We start from the raw sequence: 16,944 nt of genomic DNA, 5'->3' as shown, positions 1-16,944 counted from the left end.
GCTTCTCATTGTCTTCAGTGGGTTAGGACTAGACCTTTCCCTAGAATACTTCTCAGAACTATGATTATACTCTCATATAAAATGCACAGCTTAAAACCAGCACCCTTTCCACAAAGAGTGGGAACACACAGATAAATCACAGCCCCACAACACAGGCAGCAGCCCTCAGAGAACGCAGAAGTTAAGAAATAACAGCCCTGAGCTCTTTGGTGTTAGTTTCTTCCAGCTCCTTTAAAAAGAAAAAAAAAAACCAAATCCACAACTGGCTTTTATTCATAGGATAAGCAGGGGCAAGCCGCATTATTAAAAATAACAATAATAGCAATAATAATGTCCACAACCTATTCTGTACATGAAATAGCAACTGGCCTAGACAAGGAAAGCAACTGATGAAAGGAAAGCATGAAGAGGGTGATGGAGGCAGGTGGTCTACAGCCATAACTCCTGTGCTTTTGGCACAGACAACCCATGAGCAAGGGCAAAACCTGAAAAGAAAGAGAGAAAGAGGAGACAGAGAAAGTCAACAGCCAGCAATTCCAATATCTGCAGGTATAAAACTCCAAGCCTTTTTTCCAAGGATGGCAAGTGAGAAGACTATAGCTAAGTAAGCATCCCAATTACATTATTGTTCTGAAAGCTTTCCAGGTTGTTATACAGTAAAGGAAAATAAAAGAGGAGGAAGGTTTGCCCAGCACTGCTCACGTGAGTCAGCCTTCAGCAATCATTCTCATATAAAGGAACACATTCTTTATATATATATATTTATATATCTACATACATTTAGAAATGTGTATATATGCATAAAAATATATGTACATATATAAAAGGAATATATATATTTATATAAAGGGAATGTATGTATTTTTATATAAAATATATATATAAATATATATCTATAAAAAACAGCGAGGGGGAGAAAAGCTATAATAAAAAGAGGCCTTTAATTAAATAAGATTGCCACTCTGGGATCAGGTCTTCATGCTTGTCAGCTTACTCTCAAAATAAACATCTCAACCCGGGGCCTCAGTGGTGTCACTTACCCCGGCAAGGCACGCCGGGTAATCCCTCGCTATCTTGACAGCTACATAATGTTCAAACTGTTTCACGGGTGAACGGCGGCACTTGCGCGAAAGAAAATATTAATGCCGGGAATTAATAGAAAAAGGGATGATGGTTTACAAAAGCCAAACAAGGAAAAGGTGTCAAGTTAGTGCCGGCGTTAATTGTTAGGGAAAATAATTGCGGAGGGGCACGGGTGTCGGCGGCGCTCGCCTGTCTGGCTGTCAGAGGGGTAACATCTCAACTAGGCAGGCCGGGGAGAAGGGCCAGCAGCGCGGGATCGTACAGATGACGGGCTGACACCTCCGTGATGGCAAACAGATGGACCTCCATCTCCGCGGAGGGAGCCGGGGCTCGGCGGTGCTTGGTCAGGTGGACCTGGCTGGCCAGGAGAGAAACGATGGGGCTGAATGTGCCCCACGAGGCCTTCAAGGCTTCCCCCAGGTTGCTCCTGGGATGCTGATGAAGCTCCTGTAGCTCCCTGGATCAGCACTCCCACTTCTGTTCTTCTTTAAAATGCCTCAGATTGCATCCAGGTCATCAAAACAGATTAAAAAGGAGACAGGGAATGAGAAATAAGCCAGGTGGACAAGCCTCACCTGATATATGAACAGCATAGACTGAAAAATATTCACTGCATTTGAATTCAAGGCTAGAAGGCTTCTGGACTCAAGACTGAAAAGACATCTGCATCTATTAAAAGCTGTTTATTAGAGATGATCTACAATCTAGCCAAAAGAACATAACTTTTCAAAAAAGATCCTAGTGATTTTAGAGGTCTGAAAAAGGGTATCTCTTAAAATTTTCATTTAGACATGACATGCACCCAATAATTTTCTTAAGAAGCCAGGCCATTTAAAAAAAAAAAAAAATACAGCTTTTCAGCAGCCATTTTCTAGTGAAGGCAACACAGTCAACTTTTAAGCACGTGCACCCAAGCCATTCTGCAATGCAATGTCTGAACGTGTTCACCTCAGTCACATCAGCTGTAGCCACGTGTCAACGGGGTAATGCGAGGAGACTGATTATTCTTGAAATCAGTTGAGAATTTAGCCCAAGAAAAACACTTTTCTGGTGGGAAAAGCAAGATGTGATGCTCTGAGGTTATTTAAAATGTTATGCAATGACAAGACGGTTCCCACCCGTAAAATGGATAAAATATATAAACCGAACAGGATTATCTGATTCTCAGCCTAATACAAACCCAGTAAGAATAAAAAGAAAGGACAGCCTCTAAAAAAATCACTCCATCAGCTGGACCTGCTTTCCCATTAGATAAAGAACACGCATCTCAACAGTGATGCTCCCTTGAATTTATTTGCATAATATCTATTTTACTTCTATTTTCTTCCACTAACACTAAAAAGCAACGAGTGGAGGCAAACCAAACATCAGCTAAAATCCGAGCAAGCTACAGTGGGCAAAAGTTGCTGGGACACAGCAGCAGGACAGGGTTTAGCAGCCCAAGAAACTGTTAATGGTGTTTTTAAACGGATACTGCTGCCCTCTAGCAGCTACCGAGCGCTGTACCACACCAACTGTGGCTCATACTCATACACACTGCTTCATAATTCGGAAAAAAAAAACCCAAAAAAACACCACCCCAAAACCAGAAGACCCGATATAATTTCAAGCCACACACTCTTTTACAGGAGTAAACTTACTGGAAACATAGCATATGAAACAAGTCTCCTTACATAAATAAATAAAAATTACCACCAAGTCGCCTTAAAATCCTGGAGGGTGGGAATCAAAGAACAGTGTGCAATATAACCTAGACCATCTTACGTTTTGGTTGAAAACCTAAATTTTAATCTGAAGAAGGAAATTAAGGATTTATATTATATGCATGTAAAGAATAAATCCTTAAAATCTTCCTAGAAATAGAATCACTGGCGTTATTTACAACAAGGAATAAAAGACATTTTAAAATAGAACACACACTTTTCATTTGAAGTTGAAAACCACTATATTCTTCTAGTGAAATAGCTGAGATCAAGGCTTAACTGCGAAATCAGAAAAAAACGTATTCTGCTGGCAGGAAATTCAGGTAATTTTGAAAGTTTTGTGCCCAGCTAGTTTTACGTGGCCAGATGGAAGTGAAACATTGCTTGGAAACCAGCATCACCAATAGGTTCCAAGGGAAAATGAACCAGCAAACAAGTAAAAAAAAAAAAAGCCCCACAAACCAAAAAAACCCACCGCAACAGAAACCAATAAACCAAAAACACCAGAGAAGTGTGAAGAATGCATACAAACCCCCGGCGGATGGAGAAAAGAGGGGGAAATAAAGCCTGAACCGAACATTAATAGAATGCAAGAAGCAGATGGAGGATATTCTGTGCAAGACATTTCAGAAATAACGTTTTGAAACAACAAACTAAAATAAACAAACCAAGAAAAAAAACCCAAGACCCTACCAAAACTCCAGCAGTCCAACTGAACGTTGTATTCCCCGCCGGGGCTCAGGTATGCAGGCACAGGAGGGCACGAGGACATGGCAGAAGCCCCTGCTACGTTACTAGCCAGCGCTGAGAACCTCTGGTGTAAATAGCTGCATCTTTCTGTATTCTCAGCCTTTGGCCTAATAAAATCTTGTTATGGGGGTCCCAGAAAAATGCAGTGTGGGCTGTGAATGCAGGCAGCTGCCCCCCAGTAGCCAGCTCTGAGGGATGGAGCGTAAACGGTTTAAGAAACCCGTTATCTAAATCACATTTACCTACAAAAGAAGAGTCATAGGGTATTCTCCAGGCCCTACATATTCTCTTCCTGTGCTGCCATACCCATATTTCTTAATTTAACATTAATTTACCAAAGGTGGCTATGCATATAATGGATTAATTGCTTTTGTTTGAACTCAATCTATTTTCCCGAGGTTCCTATCTATCTCTGCACACTCATTTCCCACGGCCAGTCCAGGAGGGCTGCTCCCAGGGATCGCTGTGTGCAAGGGCAGTTTCAGCCGCACGCGTTGCACGCCCAGAAAGCGGACTTGGCACAGCCAAACGCTCGCAGCACAAGCCCTTGTACGCAGAGCTACACGGGATCCAGAAAACATCAAAATAAGTACCCAGCATCATTCATTCAAATTCTTCGCAGTCGTAAATTAGCCATGATTACGCCTTTCAAAAAGAAGTGTGAAAAGTTGCCTAATACATCTCAATAATTAATAAATCTGAAGGACTAATGATCTAATTGCAGATACCGTGAAAACACAGAAAGTCTAAATTAATCAGCGTGTTTTCAGGGAGCAATTCAGCCTAATTGCTCTGAGCATTTGCTTTCCAAACAATGGACTTGCTCTAAGCCGGCAAACGCCCGGTGCAGCACAAGCACATCCCTTCCTCCAGCACCCGGCTACCAGCGCAGACCCAGGCAGTGGACAGCCCCCAGCTACGAGTGGTAGGCTACCACCGGTTCATGAGTGCTTGAAGTTAAAAGGACACGTTATTCTGTCCTCTTTCACGTTATTCTGCCCTTTGGAGACAGAGCTTTGGCACAGTTTGCGCTGCTGTTAGGGGCTGTGCGTGCAGCACGGCGTCTCTGCCAGCTCCAGGAGCCCACCGGGACCCCTGGCAGCAGTGGTGGATGCGAGAGCAGGCGACGATGTGCTCTGGATGTGTGCACAGGAGGGGGGATGCACCCAGGAAGGTGACAGCACTTTCTGCACTCCTGCAACCCAGCCCGCTCCTTTTGCATGTTCAGCTGTACAACAAGAGGAAAGAAATGAAAGCAAAGCCAAAGTGCAGCAACAGCAAGCAACAAGGGAAACCTGAAAGAAAAGAAATAGATGGGGCACAAAACCCTGTAAAAAAACTAGAAAACACAAGGCCAAGTGGAAAAGAGACACACAGAAAATTCAGGCTGGAGGAACACAGGGGGTGAAGAGAGAGCAACCACAGCCACCCACCAGCTGACATCACACCCAAGAAACACATTTCTTGTAACCGCATCATTTAACAGATGAAAACATACACTCAAACTCTAAAAATACAGGATTTGGAGACAGGAGGGGGTTCTAACCCTTACAGGCACTCAAACCCCAGTTTCTGTTTGTTCTTGCAGCGGTAGAGCTGGGTTTGTCAGCTCTTGGAAGGTCACGCTGTCCTGCAGCTGTGGCACTGAGCTGCTGCCGGGTGTCACAGCGTCACCGTTGTGCAAAGGAGACTCGTGCAGGCAGCAACGGGCACAGTCGGAGCACCTCAGAGCCATAAGGGAGCAGGACATTCCAGATTTCATTAGACTGGCATCACTCTGCCCTGTGAAAGCAAACCAGCAAGTAGAAACGGGCTCCAGCCCCTCCCAGTTCAAAGCATGTGGAACTGGAAGTTGCGAGCTTCGCAGAAAAAGGCTCAACGAGGCCACAAAACCACTAAGGGTGCAACAAAATGGCAACACTGAGAGCACTGGTGAATCGGGGTGCTTAATTTTTTTTTCAGCCAAATAAGATATAGAGCAATTATCTCTCTTTTCTGCAGAACTACCAGTGCTCTACAGATATTTAATTAATAAAATACATTTCGACTTTCTTACTACTCAGAGTATTGAAAGTACACAGATCACAAACTCCTCGCCATCACCGAGATACATCACTTCATCTGGTAACAGTGACACTACAAACAGTACACAGAAAACCAAACCTCAGCATCCGCTTAGAGAGTTTCGAATGTGCTGGAGTGGGTCCAGAGGAGGGCCACCAAGATGATCAGAGGGCAGATTAACAGAGTTGGGGCTGTTCAGCCTGGAGAAGAGAAGTCTCCAGGGTGACCTTAGAGCAGCCTTCCAGTACCTGAAGGGGCCGACAGGAAGGGTGGAGAGGGACTTTTCACAAGGGTGTGTAGTGATAGGACAAGGTGGAACAGTTCTAAACTGAAAGAGGGCAGATTTAGATTAGATATTAGGAAGAAATTCTTCACCATGAGGGTGGTGAGGCACTGGAACAGGTCGCCCAGAGAAGCTGTGGCTGTCCCCTCCCTGGGAGTGTTCAAGGCCAGGCTGGATGGAGTTCTGAGCAACCTGGGCTGGTGGAAGGTGTCCCTGCTCATGGCAGGGGGGTTGGAACTAAATTATCTTTCAGGTCCCTTCCAACCCTTACCATTCTATTATTCTATGATATGACTGAGTTCAGCTGTATCCCAAGAAGCAGTGAGAAGAAAGTAAATCAGACTCCAAGCAGGTAACACTTTGCTCATCCTGCATCCCCAAGACAGGACACTGCAATTTTGACCCGGAGAGCGATTTTTCAGTACTGAGGTACATATAGTGGGTGTTGCTGGATGGAGGCTTTCTCTTTCCCTTCCACTTCCAAGAAAAAAGGAAAAAAAAGGAGAAGGAAATGCTGCAATTCTGATATTTTTTTCCTGCACTGCTTACGCACTTCACAGGAAGCAACCAGGCGCACACGCAGCTGAGGCAGACTCCTGGGCTGATGCACTGCACCTCTCTACAGAGAGCAGGTACGAAGAGAGGAGCTACAGAAAGTCCAGGACTGGAGAGACACAAAAGACAGACAAAAAAAAAACGCAAGAGGCAAAAGGCAAAGAGAAAAATAGGAAAGAGTAGATGTTAGCAGGGATAATATCACAAAGGGAAAAAAACCCCAGAGTAATAAAAATCTGGTAAAGGGAAGGAGGAATTTAAATCACCCCAAAGGGAACATATCCTGGAACAAGCAGCACATACAAGTCAAAAAGTCTGGAAAAACACCTGGAAAGCTGGGAACAAGTAAAGTCACGTGTTGGCCTTACAGCCTGCAGTTATCAGCAGAACCACTGCTTGCCTTTACTCAGCCAAGTGTAATTAATTCCTATTTAATAACTGCTACACATATAACAAGAAAATTCAGGGAGACCCCTGCGAATTTGCCAAGTAGAACCAGGAGTTTCCAGCAAAAGCTGTTCCAATGCCAGAAACATTTCTCCTCTGTCACGCACCTTAGATTAAAATGTATCTATGTCTCTGCATACGCAAATACTATTACACGGGGACATAACAGAAGCAGAAACAGAGACTGAACGCCAGTACAAGAGACTTCCAAGCACGTCTCGTTCATCACTTCCCACACTGCGAAGCGACCGATGCGACCGCAGCCGTCGCCCGGCCCCGAACCTTCGGTCCCGGGGCCGGAGCCGCCCGGCAGCACCGGGAGCCGCCAGCAGGGGGCGGCAGCCACCCGCGGCGCGAGCGACTCGGAAAGCGGCCGGGAAAGGTAAAATGGAGGGGAAAAGCCCCCGCGGGACACGGGGCCTCAGCGCCACGGGCTGTAGCTTTGGGTGGGTGCAGAACCCCCCCCCCCCGACAACGTGAACTGATGGGTTCGCTGCCTGCCGGGGGCCTTGGTTCAGAGAAATCGCCGACATCACGACGGAATATTAAAATTCAGGGAATTTACCCACCTTACGTTAAACCCGATTTAGGCTAAAGATGCCAGCATACACTCTTCACTCCACCTGTAGTTTTCATGCGGACTTTTTGCCGTTGAATGTATAGCATACTCCACACAGGATTTGGAGTTACTCAGGATTTGGAGTTAGTTACTCAGTATTTGGAGTTACTCTCCATCAACAACCAGTGAAGCAGCTACCGCTCAGTATGACCACTTTATTTGAGTAAAAGCAGGACATCGCTACTCCTACCTACCAACGCTGACGCTCTGCAATGTATAGCATACTCTGCACAGGATTTGGAGTTACTCAGTATTTGGAGTTACTTAGTATTTGGAGTTACTCTCCATCAACGACCAGTGAAGGAGCTACCGCTCGGCATGGCCACTTTATCTGAATAAAAGCAGGACATTGCTACTCCTACCTACCAATGCCAACGCTCTGCCACCACTCCTGCCTAACCGGAGCGTTTTTGCCGCGGCTCGCACAAGGCTGACCAGAAGAGGTTTCAGACTCCAACCCCCCCATAAAACACAGGGACCAGCAGCTCAGCGTTACCCACTGGGGAGCTCCAGCACCTCGCCGCGTACAGAAAACCGTGGGGAAGAGGGACTGAAAGCAGGCAGCGTCGCTTGGTTAGCTCTAGAGGTTTGCTGTTCCCAAAACGTGAAGGAGGACGACTTGGCCTCCACCCAAGCAGCAGTCAGGCTCGGAGGACACGCCGGCTGCGGACAGCTTGTTCCTGTATTCGGATTATTCGGATCAGGCCAGTATAACCCAGCGCAGCGGCTGTATCCGGCGTCGTGGTGGGGAGAGAAGAGGGAAGTCGCGTGTTCCTGACCCACAAGGTTTCTCTGAGGTTTTCTCATGTTGGAATGATGAGCAAAACTGACAACTTCCCGCTTTTAAAAGCGCATTGCAAAACACACAGTGGTTGCAGGTCAGGCCCGAGCGTCACGCAAAGACTCTAAGTAACCGGTACAACAGCAGAGAGCCATGAAGATGTGCATCAGGGCATCAGCAGCATGTTTTCTTTTAAGGAGGCAGCACTGCAACATGATGGTGATTGAAAAATAATCATTAAGTCACTATTTTCCCCCGTCCCAGTGTCTGTGCAAAACAAGCAGGAATTTTATCGAACGATGCACCACCTCACATACTTCATCTACTAAATGAGTGGTCATTTGCCAGAAAGCAACAGAGACCCATTAAAATCACGTTTTTTCCCCTTGCTTATGCTGCTTCAAGGTGTTATCCAATGCTTCACTAAGACAAGCATTTGCTTTCTTACGCAACAAAACACAGCCTAGAGCAAACTATGCTTTGTCTTTAGAAATACTGCTCTGCTGGAATTGCTCATTTATAGCATCTTTTCTGTACAGGCAGCTGGATGTGTCCTGGCTTGTGCAGCTCGCTAGTAAATCTGATGAACTGCAACACTGTCAGGAAATACGTGCTTCTGTTTAAAGAGAGAAGATCTTAATCTAAGTATTCACTCACTCCTTCCAAAAGCTGGGAGGAAAAAGCAGCATACACTTGGGCCAGGAGTTACTGTTTGGTGAAGACAAGAAAAACCAGCAGGGAAAAAGTTAACAGCGATAATAGATAATGGAAACCCCAACCAGCAGTGCATGCAGGAAGGTTTCTAAATCCATACAGGTTCCTCCAGATGGAAACTTTCACAGGCTTTTAAGGCTTTGTAAGCTTATTTTCTTTAAACCCGTATGAATAAACCCTGTTGCTTCATCTCAAAAGAAAGAAATTGCTCATACATTTTGCAATGCAAAAGCATCAGAACTGTTTCCACATGCAGAAAAAAATACAAAATAAAGAATAAATCTAAAATGCAGAAAGACTGGACACACGGAAGAGCTCTCTGACAGGTTCAGATCAAAGGTCCTGAAGCAGCTGCTGCTGCAGAGCCCTACAAAACTCCGCGGATCCTCCAAGACAGCTCTTCCCTCCACGACAAGCAGAGAAACTGGACCCTTACAAGCACTTTTACTCCCTGTTGCAACAGCCTGAAAGAGAGCCAGGCTAACAGCAGGCACTTTCACACAGGTTTTCCAGGAGTTCCCCAAATCTTTTCCTTTGTTTGGTAAGTTTTTTTTTTTAATGTTGTCCTCCTGAGGTTGCCTCCCAGATTAGAGGAGATTGTTGGCTTGCAGCCCTGCTCCCATGGTTTCCCTTTTATTAAAATCTTTGCAGATAACCCCAAAAAGCACTCCTAGAACAGCTCCAGCATTTAATAAATTTCAAAACATTCTTTGGCTTTTTTTTTTTTTTAAGCTCAAATAGAAATTCTCGAGACCAATGACTCTGCAGCTCCTGAATAGGTACAGATGCTAAGCCCAGCCCAGAAGATGCTTTGCAGCTGCGCAGCCAGGCAGGAGGAGCAGCAGGCAGATGGCAGCTCTCCCCTGTGTACCTAAGGTGGACAAACCCAATCACTGAGTGGTCTGACCTGGGCAAGGGACACAAATCAATGACTTCTTGCATCAGAGATAAGCAAAGAAGCCAACTGCTGCCAAACTGACGTCAGTGAAAGGAGAGCCCTGCGAATTTTCAAGGAAACCAGCTGGAAGGCGGGGCTCACCACAGCGATCCCTGATAACCAGGTTCCGGCCCTCCTTCAGGTGGATGGTCAGCAGGTAGGCAAAGGGGCTGGGCAGCTCGCTCAAGCAATCGTTGGCTTCCTCCAGAGCCTACGGAGAACAAAGACATCGGTCACCACCACACAGCTCCTGAACCGGACCGTGAATGAAGCAGGCGTTCTCTTGGCTTTGCAGGGACAAAGTTCTCGCCTTTCCTTAGGGCAATCTTTTACAGAAAGGAAAAAAACAAACAAACAAACAAAAGATTTCTTTCCCAGGCTTTGTTTCATGATGTAAATAGCTAATTATCAGTATCATATGTTCAGCAAAGCAAGGGGTAACACAAGGAGGGTTACACCTGAAAATGAGTGATAATATTAAACAATCATAAATGCACGCACAGGTTTTCCAGATCCTACCGACTTCTTGCATCTTTTTTTCCTAGCTGTTTCTTGTGCATTCATAGAGTATCTCAAGCTGGAAGGGACCCGTAAGGACCATCGAGTCCGTTCATTCTCCTCTGATGAACTCATGAGGAAGCACACATTATTGCTACTGAGATGACAGCATTTCTTTACACAGATCTAAAGGAGAGACACGCAGCAGTGGGCATTCAATGCTACTCGTGAGGTTTTGCAGCAGCAAACTGGAGAGACTTCTTGCTCAGAGATGCTGTCAGGGTTATGCACAACAGCATCAGCATCATCCAGCCGGCACGTCTGGTGAAAACAGCCTCTGTATCAGAGGGCACACGTAGAGACGTTCATTGGAATAGGCAAATATGCTTTACGTGAGAAGAGCACGTGTCCAAACTATCAGTGCCTTTTCGTGCTGCTCTAAAACTGGGGTTTTGTTGTCTGTCAAACCCTACAGCCACATTAAGGCATTTGCTGCCTTTATTTTAATCCATTTTGTTCCTGGGCTGCTAGTCGAGCATTTATGTTGATGCTTTCATCAGTTACCAGTGCAACACAGAAATTACAGAATACTTTACAAGAAATCCAGAACATCTGGGCCTACTTAAAACATCAGCAACTGCCTTGTACTACTGGAGTAAAAACAAAAAAAAAGACAAAAAACCCCAAACAAACAAATAAATCCCCAACAAACCAAAATAAAACCACACTTGGGAAACCTATAGAAGGTTTCTTCATCTGCTGGGTTTTTAAATTTTAAAAAAGCAAGAAAGTGAAGAATCTGAACCTAAAATAAACTGTGCTTCCCCCAAAAATTCTGATCAAGTTTCAAAATGCTTTAAATGAAAGGACTTACCACCTGATCATCAAAAATTTGAGACGATATGGAAGAGTCTATATCCATTTCTCCACATGAGTACTATAAAAAAAAGATACAGTGAATTAGACAACAGTAATGTAGGGATCGAGAAAATACTCATACATGTGTAACCACTGAAATTCTTCTGCTTATGGAACCTCCCCCTCCATAATTTAGATCTGTATTTCTTCTTCCTGTTTTACGGTAACTGTACTTAGTCTCTTGAGCCTAATCTAAAAAACAAGGGCCTGCTTCCAGCTATTGGAACAAATTCTCCTCCTCCCCAGTAAAGACCTGTGCTTTCAGTGCTGAAGGTCCTTAACCACAAACTCTCCTGATGCCTGAAGGTTATCGCACCTGGTGACTTACCAGTCAGCGTTGCAATGCTGACCCCGATTCCTAAGCAGAATTTTATTTGTTGAATCCTCAAACGTCCTCACTAAGATCAAATACAAAACGCCAGAAAAGCTGGCAGCAGCAGCAATATCCTGGGGTCGGAGAGCAGGCTGCTCTCTCACTTGACTACAATTTGTCCTTCATCGCCCAAAAGGCAAGGTCCAGGAAAAGTTTTGGTTTGTCTGTTTTTCAAAAAAAAAAAAAAAAAGCTCAGGGAAAAAATTAGAAAGAAATGGTCAAAAGGAAAGGGAAAAAAGATGTTGGACGTGTACTTCCCACCACTTTCTGCAGTAACTGGAAGATCCAAAGGATTTCATCTCGTGCACAGCATAGGAGAGGAAGTCAAGCATTTCTTTCTAAATACTGATTCATCCAAAAACTTGAGGCTACGGTGGCACGGTGCCTAGACTGTCTGGACGCACAGAAGGGACCCATCGGTCAAGACACCTCTGACGCTGTTTTGACTGCTAGGGCAGTCTAAGGTCATCATTTTAGCCGAAGAGGACCTACGTGCCTGGGCAACTCTTTTGGTCTAATGCAGGGCAGCCACAGCCCATTCAAATACAAAGATTTATGCTAAGAATAACCTCAGTCTCCAGAAATGCACAGAGGTGGAATTCGATCCTCATGTGAAAATGTTATTATGTGCAGTGTTGTACCATCCAGATCGCTCAGATGAGAGCTGCATTGTGTGGAGAACTATACAAACATCAGAAAAAAAGAGCCTGCTCCTGCACCAAAGATCATATATCTTAGATACATTGATATGCTGAAACAAATACGCTTTTGTGTCATTCTTCTCCTCTTCCTCTCCCCCAAAATACATATATTACATATCAGGAAGTACAGTAATCCAGCATTGCAAGTAAAATTTCACTTGCATGACAGACAAAATTTAACATTATGGTTCCCACAGTAATCGTAACTTGGCCACCTTGCAAAAAATACATTAAAAGTAGAAAAATTATCATCATAAAGAGCAGCAGAAGAGTTTTCTCACACAACGGAGCTGAGTTACAGCTGCTAAGGGAACCCTAACTTTGAATTTCCTGAGTAGTATGCATAAAATCTCACTTGTGTGCATTAAACCTAGCACTTCTCACAGTCTCTGGCTTCACAGGAATCTCCTTCAGGCAACATCGTTGGCACTGATAATGGTTTCTCTTTACAGCTTGTTTTGCATGGCATAAACATAGAATTAAAGAACTGTATTGAAATTATAAAGAAGTACCCTCTCTGCTAGCTTGATATCATTTATAATAAAAAAATTACCCTCAAAGTTATAACTTTGTCTTTATTCTGCTTTTTGATTACTTGCATTACATCGACAGATTTTTAACAAAGATTATAATTTTAAATAAAAAGAGCTTGGTTTTTCATTTTAACTCCATATAACGAAAATTGCTATCATTCTAGGTAGCTAACTGCAATGAGATCACTGAGTACAGCCAAAAGCCTCGCTGAAAATATGGTCCCGAAATCTTGATTTTTATCTAACTACAGTGATGTTTCTGAACTTTAAAGTATAAACAAACGTGGCCACATCCACCAAGCAGGTCATAGGCCTAAGTGTATCCGTGTAAAAACAAATCAGACAAAAGCCTATAAATAAATATATACCAAGTGTTCCTCCTGACAAGATTTACAACCTCTATCTCCTCTCGTTTTCTGCAGAAGAATGATTCAAAACAGAAGGGCACCGAGTGCATCAGCGGCGGGACGAGGCTTTGGGCTGCCGGCGACTCACTGCACTGTGTTTGCAAGATGACGAAGAAGCCATGCTAGAGCACTTCAGCAACGACGCGTGACCACGGACAAAACCCAGCCGCAGAAAAGCGGCATTAACGGTGCCCTTTGCAACCCGCATCAGTCAGCGAGGGGTTCAACGCGACTTCAGCTGCTTCCTCCCCCTCCAGATTTGCCTCGCTGGGCTGCAGCAGAGAACAGATCAAGGAAATCTCTTTGCAAATGGAAAGATGGGACCTGTGGCAAGAGCCTTTACCGAAGCTGGCACGCTCCGAGCACCGACAGCTCTGTACCGACAGTTCAGACGAGTGTAAAAACCACAAGCCCACACTGAGCTCATGCATGAGGCTTGGAAAGCATCTGGTGATATTGGGTGACCAAAGCTAACCAGGAAATGAGTAGGTGGCATGCGACAAGCAATTCCGGGAGAAAAAAGCTCAACCTACATTTTTGCTTTTCTTGGTTTCTTTTATTCCAGGGATCTGCCTTCCTTCTCATTTACCTCACTGATCAGTAAATGATGCTCACAAAAGAATGATGTGTGCTACTGTCGCGCTCTCAACAGCAACCTCACCCAGTCATAGGAGACCAATAACCTCTGCAATAAGCTGTCCCCATCCCAGGCTCACAGAGCACAAATTCTGTAGCTGTTCAATGAAGTATGTGAAAAGCTGAATATTGATGTTTTTATTAAATTCAACTTCAACATAATAAAATTTATGCGATATTCCTTATCTGTCTCTACTTTGCTTTGCTCTCTGCTATGTAGTCTTTAGGAAAAACAAAACTATCTCCTTCTGCATTTAACAGCTGTAATTGGAGGCAGATTATAGGAAGGAAGGTAGGATAACCACACACTGAGAATATCTGGTATAAAAGTAAATATTAACTGACTTACACACACAAGCACATACACAAATACACACACAAGCACATACACAAATACACACACAAGCACATACACAAATACACAATTTGGGAAAGATCTAAATGCTGCAGAGAATAAGCCAGACTCAGACTGTGCTTATGGACGAAACTTGAAGTCAAGCTATGCCGTCACTGTACAGGTACCTCCTTCTCCTTAAGCACTTAGTTTGCCTGAAGTCGGAGCAGGATTTAGGATTAACTTTGGTGATGCTGCAGTAAATTTTAGGTTAAGAGTTTCTGGTCTACAACAGTAGGAAAGAACTGCTGCTATCATTAAAACAACCTGGAAAAAACTCCTAAAATAATGACGCTCATCACGTTCAATCTGCCATACACTGAGTGAGTTCCTACAACTTTTGAGTAAAGTTCAAGCACAGAAGCAAAATTATATACTATTTTAGCTATTTTTCTTATGCAGACCCCTGAATAATGGTACACTCCAGTGAGTTGAACCCAATGTGTCAATGATTTAACAACACAAAACTGGAAGTGATGGTCACTAACTACCAGTCTGACACTCTGCACCACAACAGACCAGGAGCTAACACCGGTTTGATAACAATACACAGACCTTCAAGATGCAGCAGTTTCATATCAGAAAGGATCATTTGCCCCACAGCAGCACTAGCTGTCATTTTGAACATACAGTTAAAAAATGTTAATTAACCCGTGAAATCACAGAATCACAGAATGTTCAGGGTTGGAAGGGACCTCTGTGAGTCACCTAGTCCAAACCAAAATGTCTCTTTCCCATTTTTGCATCTCGGATGACTACTACCATAACTGGAACATCGAAGTTATGGGTGAAAAGGCCTCAAAACGAAGTTCAAAATCTAACCTTCCCAGTGAAAACTCAACAGAGGGAGATACACTTCCACAAAATGTAAATAAAAAAATTTTGCCTAAAATGTTTCATGCAGCTACAGTCTTCACATGCTGTCCATATTACAAAGCCATCATGCAACTCCCCAGGATTCCCCACTTGCTCAGGCCACGCAGGAATTACTGTTTCATGTCAGATTTGAAGCACACTGGACTCGGATCCTCCTGGGACAGTATGTCCAGCCACAGAAACACTGACTGCAAAGGTGAAAGGAAAGGGAAGGAGGAGGACAAGGCGGGGAGTGCAGAGGAAATGTTTTGGTTTTGCAACCTGCTCTAATTAATCACGATGCAAACCCAAAGGACAGCCCTGAGCACGATGCTATGTGTTCACCGTTCTCCATCACGTGCTGGTTTTGGTTACTTCCAGGTACAGGCAGAGTTCACCTCGCTCACCCATCAGCTTTCACCTCTTGCCTTCAGCTGGATCGTGAGCGGGCAGATGGTAAATTGATTTTGCTATACAGCAATCCTAGTAAAGCTATACTAATTAAAAGGATCATATGGCAAATGTATCAGTAGCACGTTTCAGAGCTCAGAGGGCTGCCACAACTTTTGACTTAAGCAAGCAATTCCAACAACTCTGAAAAACCTGAGGTATCACAACCTTGCCAAAATTAAAAAAAAAAAAATTACGGAGCGGGGTTACATTGCAGCTCCAGATTGACAGAAAGGATGATTTGAATTAGTCTCCAATAATTTATATATCATGTATGTTTTATGCTTATTTTTATCCCCCATTCATTCCTTGAATAGGGCTCCCTCCTCCATCCCCTTAACCCAGAGAATTAAGGAGAAGCAGGATGAGCCCGAGAGGGTCACCGAGCCCGGCGGATGCCCAAGCACCCACCTCTGCCCCGCCGTCCGACAGCGCAGTGCTCAGGTGGGCACTCTGCAGCAGCTCGAAGAGCTCGTTGCTGGACCTCCTCTTCCCCGTGGACACCGGGCCACCTGCGACCTGTGTGTCCGGGCTGGTGACCGTCACCTCCGTGTGCATCGCCGGCTGCGGCATCCACGGCCAGTCCTCGCCCGCCAGCCTCACCGAACTTCTGCTCCTCAGGGCCACGACAGACCTGGAGAAGCTCTTGGGTGAGCAGCTCGACAACACCCGAGTACTCGAGTAAGTCCTTTCTTCTTCCATAACAGTCTCCACCTCCAGCATATCAGGCACGGACACGCTGAGGCGTCGGTCCAAGGAGTGGACCTTCCTCTCCACTGTTTTGCTAGACCTCTTCTTTGTCTTCTTCATGCTGAGGTTTTGCAGGAATGGTCTAGTTTTCTGCTTCAGGGATCCCCAGACGGATGGCTTATCCAAGTCCATTGCTGCGAGGGGAATCTCAGCAACGTCTCCCGCACAAAACGGCTTCAGCGATTCCCAGGGTGACTAAAAGGAACGTAGGAAGCAGGCGAGTCAATCACGAAAGTGAACAGCTGCTGAAGATGATGATTCATGTTGTCTCATCTTGAAAGTTTCAGCCATTTTTCTAAACAGTTAAAACAAAATGTGCTGCATTAGTAAATGCTTCCAAATACAATCTGGTGGGTAGGTTTGATTATTTAGGAGGCAAACAGCCAGAACAAGTATTTAATCCTACACTAAAAGGTAATGTCTGCCCACAACTTTATGATTGCTAAGGGGAGACAATGTATTTCTTCCTCTGCCAAGTCCCAATTTGCAAAAA

At 44.6% G+C, this 16,944-nt stretch overlaps 1 protein-coding gene across 1 annotated transcript in view; it reads right to left on the bottom strand.

Annotated features, from left to right (window-relative positions):
* Positions 1-16,627, bottom strand: part of MCTP2 (multiple C2 and transmembrane domain containing 2) — a 105,945-nt gene extending 89,318 nt beyond the window's left edge. Inside the window, exons 1-3 of the mRNA XM_075431833.1 lie at positions 16,113-16,627; positions 11,309-11,371; positions 10,039-10,147 (exon numbers count right to left, since the gene is read on the bottom strand). Of these exons, the coding sequence (XP_075287948.1) occupies positions 10,039-10,147; positions 11,309-11,371; positions 16,113-16,583 (643 nt within the window). The 5' untranslated portion in view covers positions 16,584-16,627. The remainder of the gene's footprint in view (positions 1-10,038; positions 10,148-11,308; positions 11,372-16,112) is intronic.
* Between the last annotated feature and the right edge of the window lie 317 nt (positions 16,628-16,944).

The sequence above is a fragment of the Opisthocomus hoazin genome, chromosome 10, assembly GCF_030867145.1.
Source record: "Opisthocomus hoazin isolate bOpiHoa1 chromosome 10, bOpiHoa1.hap1, whole genome shotgun sequence".
NCBI lineage: Eukaryota > Metazoa > Chordata > Aves > Opisthocomiformes > Opisthocomidae > Opisthocomus > Opisthocomus hoazin.
Note: the sequence above shows the minus strand (reverse complement) of the source record. Positions and strands in the feature narration are given on the sequence as shown.